We start from the raw sequence: 19,682 nt of genomic DNA, 5'->3' as shown, positions 1-19,682 counted from the left end.
CGCCACTGTCGTTATCATAATTTCTCCCATTGCCACGCAAACTGAACGATAAGATTAGGAATAAAGTGAATAAGAGACAAAAACCTATTCTTCTGAAGGGTGTCGGGTTCTATCCCCTTTTGAGGCACATTGCACAGTGGTTCGGATCCAAATTTAAACTGTAGGTCCATTTCGATCATCCTATCATGAGCATAAAGTGGACAACTTTAATCAAACATTCTCGAGCCTGTTGAACTTGGTGATAAAATACATAACATTTGAATCTTCAAAACTATTACGCATAATAATATATCCGAATCGAACCAGTTCGGAGGGGCTATCGCCCCTATCGCCCTCCCCGTGGATCCACACCTGTCTGTTTGTCGCTTACAGCTATTCCTCTGTCTCTATATGCATACCCAAAATATGTTAACAACATGGCCTTCAGCTTAGGCTTAGGAATGGATATTCTGGAATTGTGGACTTGCCAGTGGAGTTATTAACGTTAAACTTAAATTATTAAATTGCAGATAGTCTGATACTCTGATGCGCTTTTACTAAGTGAACTTCGCATATAATACAACATGTAGACAGACAGTGTAATCTATATAAACAACATGGAGGTAGGCATTCGCCTACTGCACGGCCTGCGTTTCAATAGTTGAAGAAGTGTGACATCAGCGGCGGCGCCAGGATTAGTCACCTAGGGGAGCTGAGTAGGTATGGAAAGAAACTTAGGGCGTGCGATTTGAAAATGAAGAAAACATGAAACGCGCATGCAACCTTTAGCCACTACATGAAACACCAATCAACTTCTTAGTGGGCATCTATGATAATATGCTGATGAAACAAAAAAATACTGTATTTACAACATTCTTAATTTTTTCTTGATTTTAGCACAACGACATGTTTAAAAATTTTAAAGGAAGAGGGAGGATTTTTCCCGAGGGGAATGGGGGCAAATGGGGTATATTTTTTCTCCTAATAGTGTTACCCTAAAAAAAAGTTTGAAATTATGTTTCTGTGCAGAGCTCGTATAATAATTAACATAAATTCATAAATTACTGAATGAAATGAAACATACCAATAAAAAATCAGCACTGTTCTTTTTTGTTAAGAGCGAAACATCGTAGGTTGAAATCCCACTCTTCCGTTTCTTTCTTTCCGACACCAAATTTATTTAATGATATTGGCCAGACCGCCAGAGGAAACTAAAAGATTTCGTTAGATCCAATCGTCATCAAATTTTAAACAAAATTTTATATTTGCCATCGAGCCTAGACGTAATCGAGCTAATACTTTCTATAATTATTCCATAATTTAGGAATTAATATTAAATATCAAGAGTACATAATAATTAACGTATAAAGTTTTAAAAATCAGAAAGCTCTTTACGAGGGAAATTGTTGAGATCGGTGCACCGACTTTTAAGAAACAAATTTACCGGGCCGCAGGCTCATGATGGTTGAGAACTTGAGAACCACTACTCTAGTGGTATGAGTCTTCTGTTCAAATGCTCGATAACCATCTCTTCTACTTCACCCCTGGCCTCTGGTTTTATCTCTCTCTCTTCAGTCTTTACTACCAATCTCTCATTTCTCTCTGTATATTTTTCTCCACCCACCTGTTCTCTTTTATTTCCTTCCCTTTGTCTCCCATTGCCACCTACTTGTTGATGTTTTTCATTATTATTATTTAAACGCCGTTTCCTTAATCGCGCTGATGAGATTTAATGATGACTAGTAGACAAACCCGAAATCTGTGGCAATATTGTAAATCGACCACTCAGTTCTGCCGAAGGGGCTTCAATCTCAATTTCATTTAGCATTGTGCTCAGGAATTAAAAAGAAAAAGAAAAAAAAGAGGGCATCATTTAACCAACCATTCGTGGACACGCCACTGATTCAATGGAGCTAATGTTTTTATTTATAGTACATAGTACGTACACTTAACTATGTTTTGAAAGCTTAATTTGCCCTTAGATGTTTGTAAGCAACGCCCACCAATAATTACGATGCGAACCGAGATTTCCAAAGAAAATTTGCTAACGTCGCCAATGTACCCAGCCACTGTGGTTTCAGAAATTGTGGTCATCTGCTTCAGCAGTTGGTACCTCACCATACGTCACTTTATCTTGTCGTCTGCTTCTCCAAGCAACCAATCGGCGCACAGTAGGTCGTTCGTCGTTTGTTTTAGAACATCTGATCAATAAGCAATCTGGAGTTTCTTGCAAACGTAAACTTGAAATAAAGCACGCAATCGCCGTCAAGTTGTGGCTTGAAAGCCATATATAGCAGTGCGGATAGATTAAAATGCCAAAGCATTGTTGTCTCAAGTGTTCAGAATTAGGCGTGGTAAAGAAAGTTTGCAAGGATTAAGCTGCCGCGAAAACGAAGATGGCTGATGAAAATGGTATATCGTCTGAAGATTGCAACAGAAGAACGCGGGCCAGGCAAAATGGGGTTATTCAACCATTGCTTACAGGTATTTATGTTAGATTGTGTGCAAAGAAAACTTTTGAGAGATATACGAATTATAGTTGCATTTAATCGCATATATTTATGTTTTAGGAATGATTAGTACAGTGCCCCACTTCTGTGTTTGAAGTGAACGCGAAATCTTTAGAGAGGAGAAAGTTGAATGACGTATTTCGCTAAATCTTCTGACATTCAGAAGGTCGTCAAACTTGGGGCATAATTGTAATAATTCAATGCAATACCGTACATTGAATTCGATTACTTTGGTTTAGAATATATAAATTCCTTTCTTGAATTCAGAATTACACCGTATTTCGGGATCATTCTTGTTACGTTGGGTTGCTTACAACTAGGATAGTGGCCTTTTGGCGGACTGAAATCAAATGGTTTATTTTAAATATATTTTATACTCATCGATTATGTCTCCTATTCGTATTGAGGTAATCTTTGCGTCATTACGCAATGTTCGTAACCTCGACAGATTTGCAAGTCATACGTCCTTAGGTAAAGCATTATTTTTAAAACAAAATTTCATAACGTCGGTTTCCTACTTTCTTTCCAAAACACCGAAAGGAATTATGGAAATCCAATTCTTCAATCAGGAGGATTTTGAGAAGTAACATTAATTTGTATTTTTTTTGTTGTTGGGGGAAATCAGATGCTCGAAAGTGCTTGCACAGTATTTGAACAATTACACTACCTCTCCCAATTTTTTGGCGGAATGTATTGATTGTTCGGGTACTACTTTACTATACCGGAGACACCTATCAATGATTTATTTCGCAATTTTTTACATTGCTAACGTACTATTCTGCATTGTGGAACATTTCCTTAGGTGAAATAATGAATTTCTAACGAAAATAATGTATATTTCTTACATTAACGAGTACTTACTGTTGTTTGTTATTTCCCATAAACTATCCACGGGTAGCCCCAAAAACCATTGACGTTAGCCCAAAAATTCACGACAGCCCCACAAACCATCATGGGGACGAGGTATGCCTACTAGGTTAGGTTAGGCCTGTTAGGTTAGGTTCCATTAGCACTCCTTTCGTTCAATTTATCATATACGGACATCGGCTGTTAGCAGCAATCGCGCGTATTGTGCTCTCCTGCAGAAAGCAAATTGCGGCAGCAGCAATAGCACGTCGGAAATAGATTTTCGTAGAAACCACATGCATTCGCATTAAAATGGATCAAAACTACATTCCCGAACATCAACAACGCTACAGAAAATGATTTGCGTAAGTACTTTCTCCTGTAAATTTGAAGAATTCCGTCTCTGGTATAGTAAAGTGTTACCATTGTTCGTATACATGATGGGAGGAAAACTGAATGTAGGGTGGATGTCTTCCAAGATATGAATTCAGTTTGCACCATATATCTGAAATATTGAAGATTACAGTCCGTGAGGAAACTATGTGAGCAATGGTATCTGGTTACCATTTAATTGCTTACCATCAAAGTGATTTTATTTTGATACTCATACATACAGATACAGAACCTAGGCCATTATTACCACATGGTAAGAAGATTAAAGAGGTGATTGTACGATTATTCATAACATACAGTGTCATTTTCAATACTCTTACATGCACATACCTATGTTCACTATTGCAAGGTATTTTTTTCCAAACTTTGAAAACACATAGGGCTTTTGTTTTATTGCGATTTCATCATGCTATAAAATCAATTTTTACATGGTTTTATTTTGATGTACGTCTGTTAACACATACTGCAGAGTTTTAGCAATTACTTTAGGTTTTGTTCAATATATGCTTTCGTGGTTAGGTTAGGTTTGGTTCCCTTAGCATTAAAATAAAGTCCCTAAATGCATTCTACTAAGGTTCCGATTTTACTTCTACATTCATCGCCACGCGTCTACGACGCTTGTCGACTGGGAATATCTTGTCCATGAGAAGTGCGTAAGGTAATTTTAAAGTTGTTTTTTTTCAACATAAATAACTTTGGTTTGACTTAAGATGACCGGACCCCTCTCCGATTTTCTTCACATTTGACCTACTAATTGAGGCCTGCTAATGACAAATCTGAAGTTAAAATTTGTCGGAAACGTCTAGAAATTGCAAAATAATTGCGAACCATTGACGCTAGCCCCACGAACCATTGACGCTAGCCCCACGAACCATTGACGTGTGGTTAGGTTAGACAAACATAGTTAAAATTTGGTGTCGTGGTAGTATCAGGATCTAGAAATTGCAAAATAATTGTGAACCATTGACGCTAGCCCCATGAACCATTGACGTGTGGTTAGGTTAGACAAACATAGTTTAAATTTGGTGTTGTGGTAGTATCAGAAATATATATATTTCCTTGTAAAACAAAAAATTTCGCGAAAATCAACGGTTTCCATTCCGAAAACGAATGCCTTATTTTGCAATTTCTAGACTTTTCCTACAACTTTTAACTTAAGATTCATGATTAGGAGGCCTCAATTAGTGAGTATGCCAAATGTGAAGGTAATCTGAGAGGGGTCCGGTCATCTTAAGTCGTTCCATAACTTTTTTTCGAGTCGAAACAGTGCTCATTACTTTAAGGAAGGTTCAAATTTCGTGTGACAATGATTTCCAAAATTCTACGATAATTAGACTTTGTGCTAGGAGAAATCATAAAACAATCGGAACCGTTACCCTTTCTTTTGTCAGCATCGTTGTTAAGAATGTGCCGACCCAACTAGAGGCAGGAAATGATGAGGGATGATGATGATGGTGTTAGTTAAGGATTGTTTCTTATTTTGTTTATTCAGCTTGCATGTTTACGATTTTCGATAATTACCTGCAGATTGGTGAGAGTTAGTTTCAGGTTTTAATTTTTGAGTGGTGTTGATAAATGGTTTTATTTTTGGCATAACTCAAGTTTTTGAGACTACCTGCAGTTTTCCAAAAGTCTACACCTCTGGTGTATCACAAAGCGACTTTAACAAGACACAATAATGCAAGAAACATAGTCAGAAGATTGAAACAGTACAAAAAGTGACTTGCACTTCATAAAGAGTATTCAGTGAGGGGTACCTGTAAAATATCTATGTATATTTTATATATATATGAGTGATATTCCATTGATAACAAAGTTACAACATGGGGAAGTTAGTCAAAAACAGGCAAATTTACTTTATTAGTTACAAATATTTAATATTTTCTTTTTAAGAACCCATCATGTAAATAGATTTATCATTTATGAATTACATCTGGCATAGTAAGTAGGGTTGCATCTGGAAAAACAGGGAATTTTGCAGATCATCTGGAATTTATGTGCATTTTGGAGTCTGCAAGAGAAAAAGTTGCGAAATGAACAAGCGGTAAGATTTTGATCTCCAGGAAACTTATTTCTTCAATTTTACAGGAGAAACTACTTGCCGAACTGAGTTTCTGTAGGCTTTTGAAATGTTGTGGAATTGTTTTTTTTTCCCATCGTTCAATTTATTTGGCCGGTAAATCATGTATTTTTCAAGATTAATGTGTGTCTGATGCACAAAAGCTGTTGCCTCTATGTCCTTCTACTACGTGAACCAAATATTGCGTGCGTTTAATGATGTAACCCCTGGTCAGTGTTTCCAACCACGCCGTTCTTTTGCAAGAACATGCCAATTTTGAAGATGACAATTTTAACTATGTTTGCCTAACGTAACATAACCTAACCTTGCCGTGCATGGTTCGTGGGGCTATCCATGAATGGTGTGTGGGCTACGTGCATGGTTCGTGGGGTTTTGGAACCCAGAAAAAAATACAAAATCAGTAACACCAAAGTAGGTATTTTTCGGTGAAGAAGGTTGGAAACATTGCATACCCACTGATGATAGACAACGCTAGTCAAGATTGCCAGCAAAAAACGAACGAACAATGTTTACTCGATATGTGGAAAATTGAAATTGTTTTCGTGAAAAAAGTGAATTCCTACCTCCAAGAATCCTTAGCAATGCAGAATACGTAAGTACGAATGTGAAAAATAACAAAGTAAACAAATTTGAAACGTTTCCCGGAGATTGAAATTTTAATAACTTGTTTCTTTCATTCTTATGATTCTCAGTCTTGTTCAAAATTATGGTCCCTTCGAATACTGTAATAAATTTTCACTTTTATAATACTAGATATTAAGAATATCAAAGTAAAACTTGCAGTCCAGATATCTGATTAATAACCATGGACGTCCGCAGGATTTTTTCCAGGGAGGGGCAAGGAAGGTATTTTTTTTCCAGGGGGGGCAAGCAAGGCACATTTTCTCCAAAAGATAGTGCTGTTCCCAAAAACAACATTGCTTAAATTTGAATTTATGGTGATCATGCAATAATTAACACACATTATTGTGGCTAAAATGAAATTATATGTGTGAAATACATAATTTTTGGTTGACTTTCATTTTTCAGGGGGTGGGGGCACAACTCCCCTTGCCTCCCCTTCCGGACGCCCATGTTGATAACTAAAGTACATTGACAATATGATCATAATTATCGGAAAAGTTGTTGAAGATGAGGTTATCGTTTATTATTTTATAGATCTTAGTCCTGTTGGCAATTTTAAACTCAGTGGAAATGTCAAATGCCTGTTTGGAGCGAATGTATAATATAGAGAATGTCTCCAATTTCGTTAATTTTTGGTATACAAATTAGATTTGGCCAGTGACGTGCACTGAGGAGTAGCTAGTCTAGCAGAGATAGATCAATCAATCTCACATCTCGAATTATATTCAAATCACAATATTTATTGTCTTGTTAAAGCCACCACAGCTCATACGCAACACTTTCTTTTCCACACGCTTCTCGTCCATCGGTGTTCTCCGCGGGCAAAGCTGGCTGGATACCCTAGCTCGCTCTTCTTCCGCCAGACCAGTTTTCAGGTAGAAACGGCCGGCCCAAGGAAAAGGAAGATTTCTGCCTCTACCTCTCTTGTCCCCTGGCCCCCCGCTGCAATGGTTGAAAGCCCAGGCTTTCAGGTCCCCCAGTCTATCTCCTATAGGACAGATAGGGGATTGGTTTCTCATATATTTTTTGTAAATCCTCTAAAGAACTCAGGGTAAAATTTTCTGCTTGTTCTCTGCATTTACACAACCTTTTACACGTTGTACAATATGTGTGTATGTAAGTATGGGAACGTGTTATGTGCAGACAATAATGTTATGCTTTCTTTCTTTTTTCTTTTTCAAATATGGAATATATAATGATTAAGTTACAAATATGTGCTCAGGCTCTCTCTGACTCTCGTTTTAGTAGTGTTTTATTTAAATATACTACTCTTGGTCTCTAACAGTCATAAATACGGATGTATTTATTTGGGCAAGAGAACGCGTGTTCATATTGTTGTTGGTTTGGTTTATTTTACTTCGCTTTTCTGCCACATTTGGTTATCGCGAAAATGAGGATTGAGTGATGATATGATGAAATTGGTGAAGGGACCTCATATGAACAATCCAGGCCAGGATTCGAACCCGTGATGAGTGCGCATTCTTGTCCTACGTATGTGTTGCAGTGAATAATGAAATAATTTGGAATGAAAAATGTATCTCAGAACTCAAAAAGTCAAATGAATATCATTGAAGAAACTACAAAAAAGTGTGTCATAGCACGCTACGACACCAGCTGGTGTCCTAGGAGTTCCGGGTTCGAACCCCGACCCGGGCATGGGCGTTCCCTGTGCTCGTCCCTTCATCAATTTCATCGTATCGTCTTCGCAATTAACCAAATGTGACAAAAGAGTGACGCTAAGTAACAAAAATGAAATCAAATCATTGATTGATTGCTCAATTTGGTTTATTTTACTTCGCTTTTCCGCCACCTTTGGTACGACAAAATTGATGAAGGGACACAGACAAAGAACACAAATGGCCAATCCGAGATTCGAACCCAGGATCTCTGGCTTAGAGTCAAATCAAATAGTTTTTTATTTTCGAATGTGGGTGGGGGTTACGTGCACTTTTTCTAGTACTCATTCATAATTTTGCAATCTTTTCCTGTTATTAACATTCTTCTTTTTTGTAGGAATACTGGCCCTAAAGTTAGGAGGGGTGTGACCCACACCAATCCCCCCCCCCTTGAGCACGCCACTGACTGCTACCCCAAGAGTCGACGTCACCGCACGTCACTGGATTTGGCCTTCTAATCACGAATCTGTTGTTTGTTAAAATGCTGGGGGTCACGTGTGTAAATGGGAAAAAAGCCGATATTAGTGGAATTTTTTTTTACAGCCATATCGCATTGTTTTAGGAACAAAATTTTAACTAAGTTTGCCTAACCTAACCTTACCGGAAATTGTTCGTGGGGCTATCCGTGAATGGTTTGTGGGGTTACTCGTTCATGGTTCGTGGGGCTACCCATGCGTAATGTACAGATTAGAAGGCCAAAATTAGTTCATATACCAAATATTAATGAAATTCGAGATCCTTTCTTAACCCTAACCAAACCGGAAATTGTTCGTGGGGATATCAGATGTTTTACCAATGAGCACATATTGTAACAAAATATAAGTTTTGTAGCACTAGCTTCATCACTGCGCAAGATGCCATTTTTCCAGAAGAACGGTCGAACACCATTGCCAAACGTACCTCTAATCAAAGTCTGCATTCCACATGCTCTTCTACCTCGTCGTTCTCACTGTCATCATCTTCCTCATTCTCCTCGCAAGGAACAGTGTGGCAACGCTGTAGACAGCACAACAGATGCCAAACGTCACTTGTTCATATCTTCAAACATGGTCCCTATGTTTCTGCATGGAGAATGATCGAGGTAATGAAGAATGTAATTTTGCAACATATATAGACGTAAGTGTTCAATTTTTTCACGTGACCCCCAAATCTTAACTCCAGATACATTACCGGAACTGCATATTTAGTCAGTATAAGAAGTAGGAAAGAAATTGGAGACATTCTCTGTATTATTCATTCTTACTGCCTGTTTTACAGTTATTTTTTAAGAAATGTTCAGTTTCTAATATCCTTCTAAAACTTTAAATTTTTTATCATTACAGATTTGTACCAGATTACAATGGCATATGCATATTGGAAATCAGGAAAGGTGAAAGATGAAGCAGTGTTTGATCTGTTTTTTCGAAAAAGTCCTTTCCAAGGTGAATTTACCATATTTGCTGGCTTGGAAGAATGTTTGAAGTTTTTACAGAATTTTCATTATTCTGACAGTGGTGAGTATTCATTTTTCGTTTGTATGGTCTTTCTTTATAATTATAAGTTAGCATCATAGGCGTGTGCATGGGGGGGGGGGGCAAAAGGTGGCAGTTGCCCCCCTAATCATGGACATTCACAGTTTTTTTTCAATGAATGGACAAGAAAGGTATTTTTCCATGGGGTACATTACCCCGATAATAGTGTTGCCCCATCAAAAAACAACAATTGAACTTGAAATTATTGCATTACAATACTTTACTATGACTGAAATCAAATTATACGTGTGAAATATATACTTTTAGCTTGACATTCAATTTCTAAGGGGGGCGTGTGGCCATATTTGCTCCCCCCTTCCAGACAACCATGTCCCTATTCTTTGAAAAAGGGTCATAGCCTGGAGTTATCCTTAGTGTTAAACTTTCATTGTTATTGAAGTGGATACTGTAGCATACCAAAAGGGGGAGGGGTTTGGTAGGGCTCATAACCCTTCCTTTTGGTCTATTATTCCTAAAAACAAAGAGAATGTTAAAAGCAGTCAAGAAAGCGAAATGAGGGCTGACTACTAAAAAGAAGTATATGGACTCTCACCCTATTCAAAAATCTTGGGCATGCCACTGAGCAGATAAATGATTCTTGCTGCCCTTGTTGTTTGCATGCACATGGCGGTACACATTTTTAATTTGTTCAGAACCAAAGTGACTTATTTCCTTCGATTATAGTTCAAATTACAGAGCATGTTCTGGTAATGCTTTTTCCAGATATAATACGACTTTGTTCTACACCATCAGTGACAAGAATATTCAAAATCAACTGCAGTCTTTTTCCGTAAGTTACACATATTGAAGCAAATGGACTGAAGTTGCTTGCCACAGCGAGAGAGTTGAGTTAAATCTGTTCACATGTCATATCAATATACATTGCATTTGATCATTAACTAATTTTTTCATTGTTCTTCCAGATATTGCCTACTTAAAGCAGACACTACCTGCGACAATAGAACCAGAGTTTTTTGTGTACCTGAAGCAGTTAACTGCGAGAGATGTCACTTTGTATGCAATAGAAGAAGGGTCTGTTGTATTTCCCAGGTGAGATCTATTTGCATTTTGAGAATTATTTTTAGAGTAGAATTTCTTTATTACAATTATCCTGTCATTGTTGAAAGAACCAATATTTAACTACCTAATTGCTATTGTATAGTACAGGGTTAGCCTAAAAGAAATACACTTTCAAAGTTTTGTAGAAAGACGAGGGCTGAAACCTGAAGTTTACATTGGTAAGTTACAAGTGTTCTATGTGTGACCCTTTTGTAACACGACAGATATCCAGTCCGGTTCTCTCCAAACACGTCTCAGCATGTCCATGTCAACAGTCGCAGCAGCTACTGTGATGTGGTGTTTAAAATCATCCACACTTGTAGGGAGGGAAGGAACAAAAACCCGGTCCTTGATGTATCCCGACAAGAAGTTGTCACATGATGATGTTAAATCACAAGCACACAGAAAGCCTTTTCTACCTGGCTACCGGCCATATTGCTCAATTGACGTCAAGGGTGCTCTCGTGATGCTGACGTCATGGAAAGAAATGAAAAGTGGAGGTTGTAAACTTGAAGACTTTCTCTATACAACAGTACTAAATGATTTCTGATGAAACAAACAAATTTCAATTTATAAAGCGTTTATACTGTCTATTTCTTTTAGGCAAACCCTGTGCAGGGCTTAGCCTATTCGACTTTGAACTGATGCCTACTCTTACCAGTTCCCATCAACTCGATCTTACCAATACAGAGATATATGAAAATGAAAGAGATGATTGTGGGCTGAAACTGTCAGGACAGATATTTTATTTAAATGTGTCTACGATTATTGTCACATTAAAATTATATTACATTGTAAACTCTCGAGCATGAGAGACTCAAGCAAGTATGAGCGAATGAAAGCCATGCAATACTCTAACTGATACCAATGCTGATGCATAAATATTGATATTTGCTCAACATTGGTCTTGAGAAGTAGTGTACATTCAAATTTAGTAAAACATTAAAATGCTGACCAAGGCAGAATTTATTGTATAAAGAATATATACACAAAAAAAGTAACTTTTCCACCCTCTAACAGTCTTCTTCAGACGAATATTCACACTAGCTTAGTGTATATATTTTTTATACAATAAATTCTGCCTTGGTCAGTGTTTTAATGTTTTATTAACATGGAAGCAAGACTTAACAGTGTTATCAAATTTAGTGTATTAAACTGGCATTTTTCTCTTCTGTCATCAGTTTTGGTACTGAATAGAAACACAAGCCATCATGTGCAGTTTTTATTTATGCTGCAAATGTAGAATCAGTTTTAATTGTTTGTACTGAGAAATTGTTGTACCACTTTTTGTAGATGCAAAATAATCTAATAGTTATTTTTAGTGGTTTTTACCAGAAGTGTAGAGCGATTGGCCATGTGAGGTTGTGAAAAAACACCAAAAATAGCTGTTAGATTATTTTGCATCTACAAAATGTGGTTATGCAAACCTTTAAGAAGAACATGTATACCACTTTGTTTCTCAGCCATTATGCTTATTAGACTAACATACAATTACTTGATGTGCAAAGGAGATGCCAATTTCTAATAAAATTTTAAAAAAAACATGGTATTAGGCCTATTAGTAAATTTCGTCAACGTTTTAGTTTTTTATGCAACTAAATGTGCTGAAATAAAATATGTAATTACATAAAGATATGATCTTTATTAATTACTTTATTTTCTCTTATGTTTATTGCAGAATACCATTGTTACGAGTAGAGGGCCCATTAATAATTGTACAATTATTGGAAACAACTCTTCTCACTTTGATAAATTATGCAAGGTAAGTTGGATGTCTTGTTAACTCTGTTACAGAGTTTGCATATTGTGCATATTTATGTTCACACTCAAGGTTTGTGTAGACATAACTTTTTATCATTAGAATTGTACTACTATGTGGACAGTGACTATACTAGACTATTTCTGTGCATATTTATTGGCACATATGCTTGTAATCATCAAGATCCTAAGTTTCACCATGTTTTTTTACTGGAGAAAATGCATCCAGGTTTGGTAAAAAAATACTATATTGGCAAACATTTCACACAGGTCATATTAATGTAACCTTTATCTGTGGTGCACACTTGAGGAATTTTGATCAGCGAGTTTGCTTGAATCTCACACTTGTTTCATTTACACTGTCCCTTATGGAGTGATATTCCCTCGTACGTTAGAGCCTATGTTATAGTAGGACTGAGTCATTGATCCTGACACTGTGTTGATCCCTGTCATGCCCATACTTGAAAATTGGAGCAAATTAAACACCAATCTACCAATTTTATTATATTCAAAATTTATCACGTTTTCTTCAGTACAGACTAGGCTATAAATCTATGGTTGAAGAAAGTAAAAAAGATAACAAAATTTGAACCTTTTTGCCCCCTTCCCCATGTAGGCAAAACTGGGACATGAGTATTCAAAATGGTACCTGCATATTGAGTCCTGCACCATGGCCATGAAGTGTAAGGCATCATGCTTTGGGCTTCTCTGGCTATGGGATGTGGGCAGGTTCGAGTCTCCTGGGGAAAGTGTAACAAGATTTCTGCTGAGATTTCGGCCTATGTATGGGACCGATGGCCACCCACCATCGTGAGGAAATTGAGAAGCTATGAATAAGTAGCATAACCCAGTCATTGACATCTACAACAACGACTGGGGATTCATTCTGCTGACCATACATCACCCCATAATTGGTTGGGTGATCTCCCACTTCAGCAAGTGGGACTGAGGCCAGCAGTCTTTAGGTAGGCCCTGGCCCGTGAAGCATGGATTATTATTAGCTGTATATTGCCTGATATGTTATACAGACTGTTCTACCATCCCTCTCCCTTGGAAACAAACCCCCTCTACAGTGAACGTGGAATACAACACAGTGATAATTACATGCAACAGTGGTGATAGTGATAGAGAAATGTTTCAAGAAATGCCAGATGCAGGCAGTGGTGATGTTCGTGATAGTTACATGGAAATATATCATAAAGTGCCAAATGCATGCAATGGTGTTAATGGTGGTAGTGATGTAGAAAAAATTCAGAGTTCAAAGATAAATACACCTCGTACATTAAGATCCTCAGAAAGGGTAAAGCGTGTGCCCCAAAAATGGAATGAAGATTTTTTTATGGTAAGTCATAACAAAAGTGAAAGAAGAAATCTAGAGTGTCTAAAGCAGCCAAGTGGTAATTTTAGCGTTGCTCATTGTAATGTGCGGTCTCTTGTACCAAAAATTGATGAACTACAGTGTGTTACATTACTGCATGATTTTGATATTGTCGCAATCTCTGAAACCTGGACTGATGCCTACACGCCAATGGCATCTATAAACCTACCAGGGTATCAGATCGTGAAAAATGATCGGATGCATAAAACCGGAGGGGGCATTGCCATTTACATGAAAACAGAACTGAACTTTCGCATTGTAGGTTATAGTGACTTGGACAATGGCAGTGATGTTGAATATATCAGTATTATTGTAAATAATAATAGTAAGAGAATAGAGGTGTGTATTATATATAGAGCACCAAACATAGCGTACACAAAGCTCTCCATTGTAGAAAATCTACTCTCTGAGCTATACCCTTGTGTAGACACCCTCTTGCTGCTGGGTGACGCAAACTGTGACTTCTTAAAACACGAATCGGACACTATGTATTTAAAAGCAATTTTTAACACATTTGGCCTGACTCAAATAATCGACAAACCCACTCGAATCACAGCAAATAGTAGGACACTCTTAGACTTCATAGCAATAGATAATACTGAGCTTGTTCACGGGTCGAATGTTGAAAACCCTATAGGTACCTCTGACCACTGTCTCACATATGTATCGTTGGTTTGTGAGAAGCCCATAAAGCAGATGAAATACGTTACATATCGTGACTTTTCTCATTTTGATAGTGATAAATTTGAAAATGATATGAAAGCCGTAGATTGGGAATTGCTGAAACATATCCATGATATTGAAGACAAAATAAACTATTTTAATTCAAAAATCATCAGCGTCTTTGAAATTCATGCACCTACTAAAACGGCAAGGGTAGGTAAAAAATATACCCCATGGATCACAGATAATGTAAAACTAGTAATGATACTCAGGGATAATGCCTTACGTAACTTTAAAAGAACAAATATCCCACACGACTGGCTACAATACAAGGATCTCCGTAACTTCACAACGTCAATTACAAGGCAGGAAAAGAAAGCATATTTCACATCCCATATAAACAGCAGAAATATGAACACACGGGGTACCTGGCAAAAATTAAAAGATTTAGGTATTGTTGATAAAACTACAAATAATATTGATGCCCTTCCATCTAATCTTAGGGATGCAGATGTTATAAACAACCATTTTGTTAGCGTTACACAGAACTTCAATTTTTCTGAAACTCTTATCTAAAAACAGTACAATTACTTCATGACAAACAAGAATGAGAATACCACAGATTTATGTTTCACAATTAAAACACTAACAGAACTTGACATATATAAGGCAATACATAGTATACACTCAAATGCAGCTGGAGCTGATAAAATCACAGTTAAAATGTTAAAGTTATCGCTTCCCTTTGTACTGCCTGCACTAACACAAATCATCAATTTCTCTATCTGCACTGGAGAATTTCCCTCCATATGGAAGGAAGCTCACGTAATCCCACTAGCAAAGAAGAAGAATATTCAAAGTCTTGATGATCTTAGACCAATAAGCTTGCTGCCTGTTGTCTCCAAAATTATTGAAAAAGTAGTGTGTCAGCAACTCACCAAATTTGTTGATGCGAACAATATATTACCAGAATTACAGTCAGGTTTTCGCAGTAAACATAGTACTGCCACTGCACTCACAAAAGTAGTAGATGACTTCCTTCATTTCATGGATGAACGGAGTGCAGTCATACTAGTCCTCTTAGACCTCAGCAAAGCCTTCGATAGTGTACGGCATGATCTACTTTTAGCTAAACTCAGATATTATAACTTCAGCCCATTAGCAATCAAGTGGTTCAACTCGTATCTTACAGACAGACACCAGAAAGTACAAATGCCTGGCACTCCACTATCATTTTCAAAATCTGTGCCAATAAAAACTGGGATGCCTCAGGGATCAATATTGGGGCCACTATTGTTTACTTTATACACAGCAGACTTATCGAGAGTAATACAAACATGTACATATCATTTCTATGCTGATGACACACAGATATACCTACCTACCACGCCAATTACAGTTAGACGTGATGTTATGGTCCTCAACGATGAATTAAAAAGAATTTCCACCTGGTGTGATTCCAATGCACTGATTTTAAATCCCAAAAAATCCACATACATGTTACTGGGGAACAGACAAACAATTACGAACGACAAGTATAATGACATAGTCTTAAAGATACGTGGGACGTGCATACCGCATAAAACCACATCTAAAAACCTGGGTTTGGTGATTGATAGTTCTCTTACTTGGACAGAACACATCAATGGACTGTGTAGAAAATCATTCTACATTCTCAGAAATTTATATAGGTCTCAAAATTATCTAACAAAAAAAGTTAAACTGAAGCTCGTTGAGCTCTTATTGTGGTCACTCTTTGATTACTGTGATGTAGTTTATGGTCCTGGGGTCTCGGTCAAAGATAAAAGGAAAATTCAGGTGATGCAAAATTCTTGTATACGATTTGCATTGAACATAAGAAAATATGAACATATCCTGCCTCATTTGAACACAAAGAAAATATTAACAATGGACAGAAGAAGGCATCTGCACTATATCACCTTCATGAACAAAATTTTGAAAGTAAGTAAACCAGATTATCTATTTAGAAAACTTAAAATAGGCACTCAAATACACTCACACTTCACGCGAGGGCATAACAAACTTTTTACATGTCATTACAGTACCGCCTCCTTCAAATCATCATTCTCGGTAAATGCAGTTTCAACCTGGAATAAATTACCCATAACAATAACTAACCAATCAACATTGCATGCTCTTAAATCCACAGCAAAGGACTATCTACTATGTAAACAGTTTGAATCTAGAAGCACACACGAATAAAAATACATCCCACAATGTATTAATGTCAATGTAAGAATTTGGTATTACTTCATGTCAAATATTTCTATTTTTGCACCATCAAATATTAACAAATATGCATTTACGTGTACATGTGTGTGTGCCTATATATATATATACTTAAAATTGTATTTAGAATTTAGTTTTATGTGTATACATATACTCATTAATTGTATCTTTACAGTTCTTATCTGATTTCAAATTGTCCATACGTTTTTCTTTCATCTTTCTTATTTACTATTATTATTTTTGGTTTTGTTTCTTTTTTTCTTATTGGACATATATACCTTTTGTAACTGTAGACTGTATTCTGACAAGGGTTAGGTGGGAGAACAGCGTACGCTGAACCTCGCCCGCTCAATAAAGATATATTATTATTATTATTATTATTATGTGTGTTACATCCTCGTGTTGCAGGGGAAAAAAAGTAAATAACTTTGGCTCTACAGGCTAAATCTTAATCTTCAATGTTCTATCATATTTATCATAAGTATTAAAAAGAGAAGTACCGGTGTATACGCGTGTGTATATCTAACACAGTATCTTTTGAATCTTGCAAAGCTTGCAAACATGTTAATTACTTTATTTTATTCTTTCCAGCCTTGTTGCAACAAATGCTGCAAGGTATAGGATGGCAGCAGGCAAGAAAATTCAGCTGCTGGAATTTGGGCTTAGGAGAGCTCAAGGCCCTGATGGAGGACTCTCTGCATCCAAGTACTCCTATGTTGGTAAGTTATTTGAGCATGTTCTTGCATTAATTGTTTAGATCCAGGTTTTCTACACTGTGCATCACAATATCTTTGGCCATTAGCTGTTGGTCCAGGCATTGCAGTTAGAAGAAAAGAACAAACCTGATAATTTGCATAGATGAAGTTCTGTATTTCCACACTACAGTTTTTATTGGTTTCCGGTTAATTTTGAAGGATCACTGCCTTCGTTAACAAAGGTTACTGCATCTAAGATGCTGATGGTAGCATGTCAATTTCTCCCATCTGCTGGCACTGGTAGATTTTGTGGGAGTTGAATCATTTGCTATGCTCTCTGTTACAGGTTGTTCTGATTTCCATTGCCTGCTGGTGATGGTGCATAATGATCTGTGGGTTGGGCTCTCTCTTGTGTTGTGCTGCTCCACATGGTGTGGATTGTGTTCCTTGTGTGTGGGTGGTAGGAGATTTTGTATGAGGTCTGCATGTATTCTTGCTGTTGAGATCGTTCAAAGTACAGGGTACTAGGTGGGGTATGCTTGTTCGTTGTCTGAGTTTAGTTGTTGGTTGATACAGTGCATTTCTCTGTTCTCCATGAGAGAGTCTGTTGGGTGGAGTATGCATGTGGAGGAGGTGGAATGAGCTGTGGTGTTGATGTTGCCTAAGTGCTCTTCAATTACCCTATCAATGCAGTGGCTATGGCATATGTTTTTTATCTGTTCAAGTACCTCCCCAATTGTCCTCATGACGGGTCAATGCTGAAATTTTGGGAGCTCGTACCTGGAATTGAAGCCAGGACTGCTTGCACCAAAGGTGAGAGCACTAACCATTTGGCTATGCATGAGCCGCCCTGTGGTCTTATCCACACCTACCGAAACTTGCATCCCCGCACATGCCAATGCCACTTTTACAGCTCATGCATAATAAACTGTTATCCATTTAAACTACCCCTCCAAAGAAGAAGGAACTGATTGGAGACCCGGACAGCAAAGAAAAATGTCATGCAGAGCTTATAAGCAGCATGCCCTAACCATCTTTATCTCCTCAAAGACAATATATTTTGCTTTGTAGATAAGGTTTAGCATAGTGCGTGGGGAAAAGTGGGGGGCAATGGCCCCCCTCGCCCCCCTCGCCCCCTTTAATCGCCGCCACTGGCCAACGACTGTTATTTTCTCTTGCTAGACAAGCAGGCCATAATACGGGAGCAAAAGTGGCAATATATATATATAGATATATATATATATATATATAAACACACACACACACGAGGAAGCGGCAATACTTTGGGAACTGGTAGTATGGGTGATTCTAAGCTAAAATGTTCATATGAACATGGGTCTGATTTTGAACGATAACTGAGATATGAACAGAAATAAAAATGATGTAGGAAAACTTAAACAAAAACAGTAACAAGTAAAACATGACAATGTAATGGTAATTGTGTAAGTAAATACGAGAAGGGACATGCTGATACTAATCTTTATTGCATGAATTTGTGGTGTAGTAGTAATTAGTACACAATAATTTAGTAATGAAGCAAGCAATAAATGTAGAAAAATGAAATGTTAACACCTGCTGGTCAGTACTCACATGAACGAATGTAAGGAGGGAAAAGGCCACAGAAATGATAGCAGGGCAGAGCAGATTCTCAAAAATACCACCACCAACATCAATGCAATTGTGAGCGCGTCGGAGGACATCTTGTATTGCACTACAAAGTTCCCGATGATTTTCCCAGATTAACGCTGCAGCATTCATAATGTGAATGTGCAGTCCATCCCTTGTATTCACCCTTTCCCGGTAAACCTCCTGCTTCATCCACCCCCATAAACAGAAATCAAGAGGGGTTAGGTCAGGAGAACGAGGTGGCCATGGAACCAGACCACTACCACGACAACGACCAATCCATCGATTAGGGTAGGTGGAATTCAGATCTTGAATGATCAACAGACTGGAATGAGCAGATCTACATTTATTCCTTGCTTCATTACTTAATTATCGTGTACTAATTACTGCTACACCACAAATTCATGCAATAAAGATTAGTATCAGCATGTCTCTTCACGTATTTACTTACACAATTACCATTACATTGCCATGTTTTACTTGTTAATGTTTTTGTTTGTTTTCCTACATCATTTTTATTTCTGTTCATATCTCAGTTATTGTTCAAAATCGGACCCATGTTTATATGAACTTTTTTGCTTAGAATCACCCATACTACCAGTTCCCAAAGTATTGCTGCTTCCTCCCAGAACAC

The 19,682-nt window shown here is 37.4% G+C and overlaps 1 protein-coding gene across 4 annotated transcripts in view; it reads left to right on the top strand.

The window, feature by feature from the left end:
* The first annotated feature begins 2,164 nt into the window (after positions 1-2,164).
* Positions 2,165-19,682, top strand: part of Naprt (nicotinate phosphoribosyltransferase) — an 81,354-nt gene continuing 63,836 nt past the window's right edge. For all 4 annotated transcript variants that reach the window (XM_083126982.1, XM_083126980.1, XM_083126981.1 and 1 more), the window contains exons 1-5: positions 2,165-2,463; positions 9,431-9,601; positions 10,543-10,669; positions 12,357-12,440; positions 17,319-17,446. In XM_083126982.1, coding sequence (XP_082983108.1) covers positions 2,376-2,463; positions 9,431-9,601; positions 10,543-10,669; positions 12,357-12,440; positions 17,319-17,446 — 598 coding nt within the window. In that variant the 5' untranslated portion in view covers positions 2,165-2,375. The remainder of the gene's footprint in view (positions 2,464-9,430; positions 9,602-10,542; positions 10,670-12,356; positions 12,441-17,318; positions 17,447-19,682) is intronic.

Source organism: Lepisma saccharinum, chromosome 8, assembly GCF_977018435.1.
Source record: "Lepisma saccharinum chromosome 8, izLepSacc3.1, whole genome shotgun sequence".
NCBI classification, from domain to species: domain Eukaryota; kingdom Metazoa; phylum Arthropoda; class Insecta; order Zygentoma; family Lepismatidae; genus Lepisma; species Lepisma saccharinum.
This window is presented reverse-complemented; position numbering and strand designations above follow the sequence as displayed.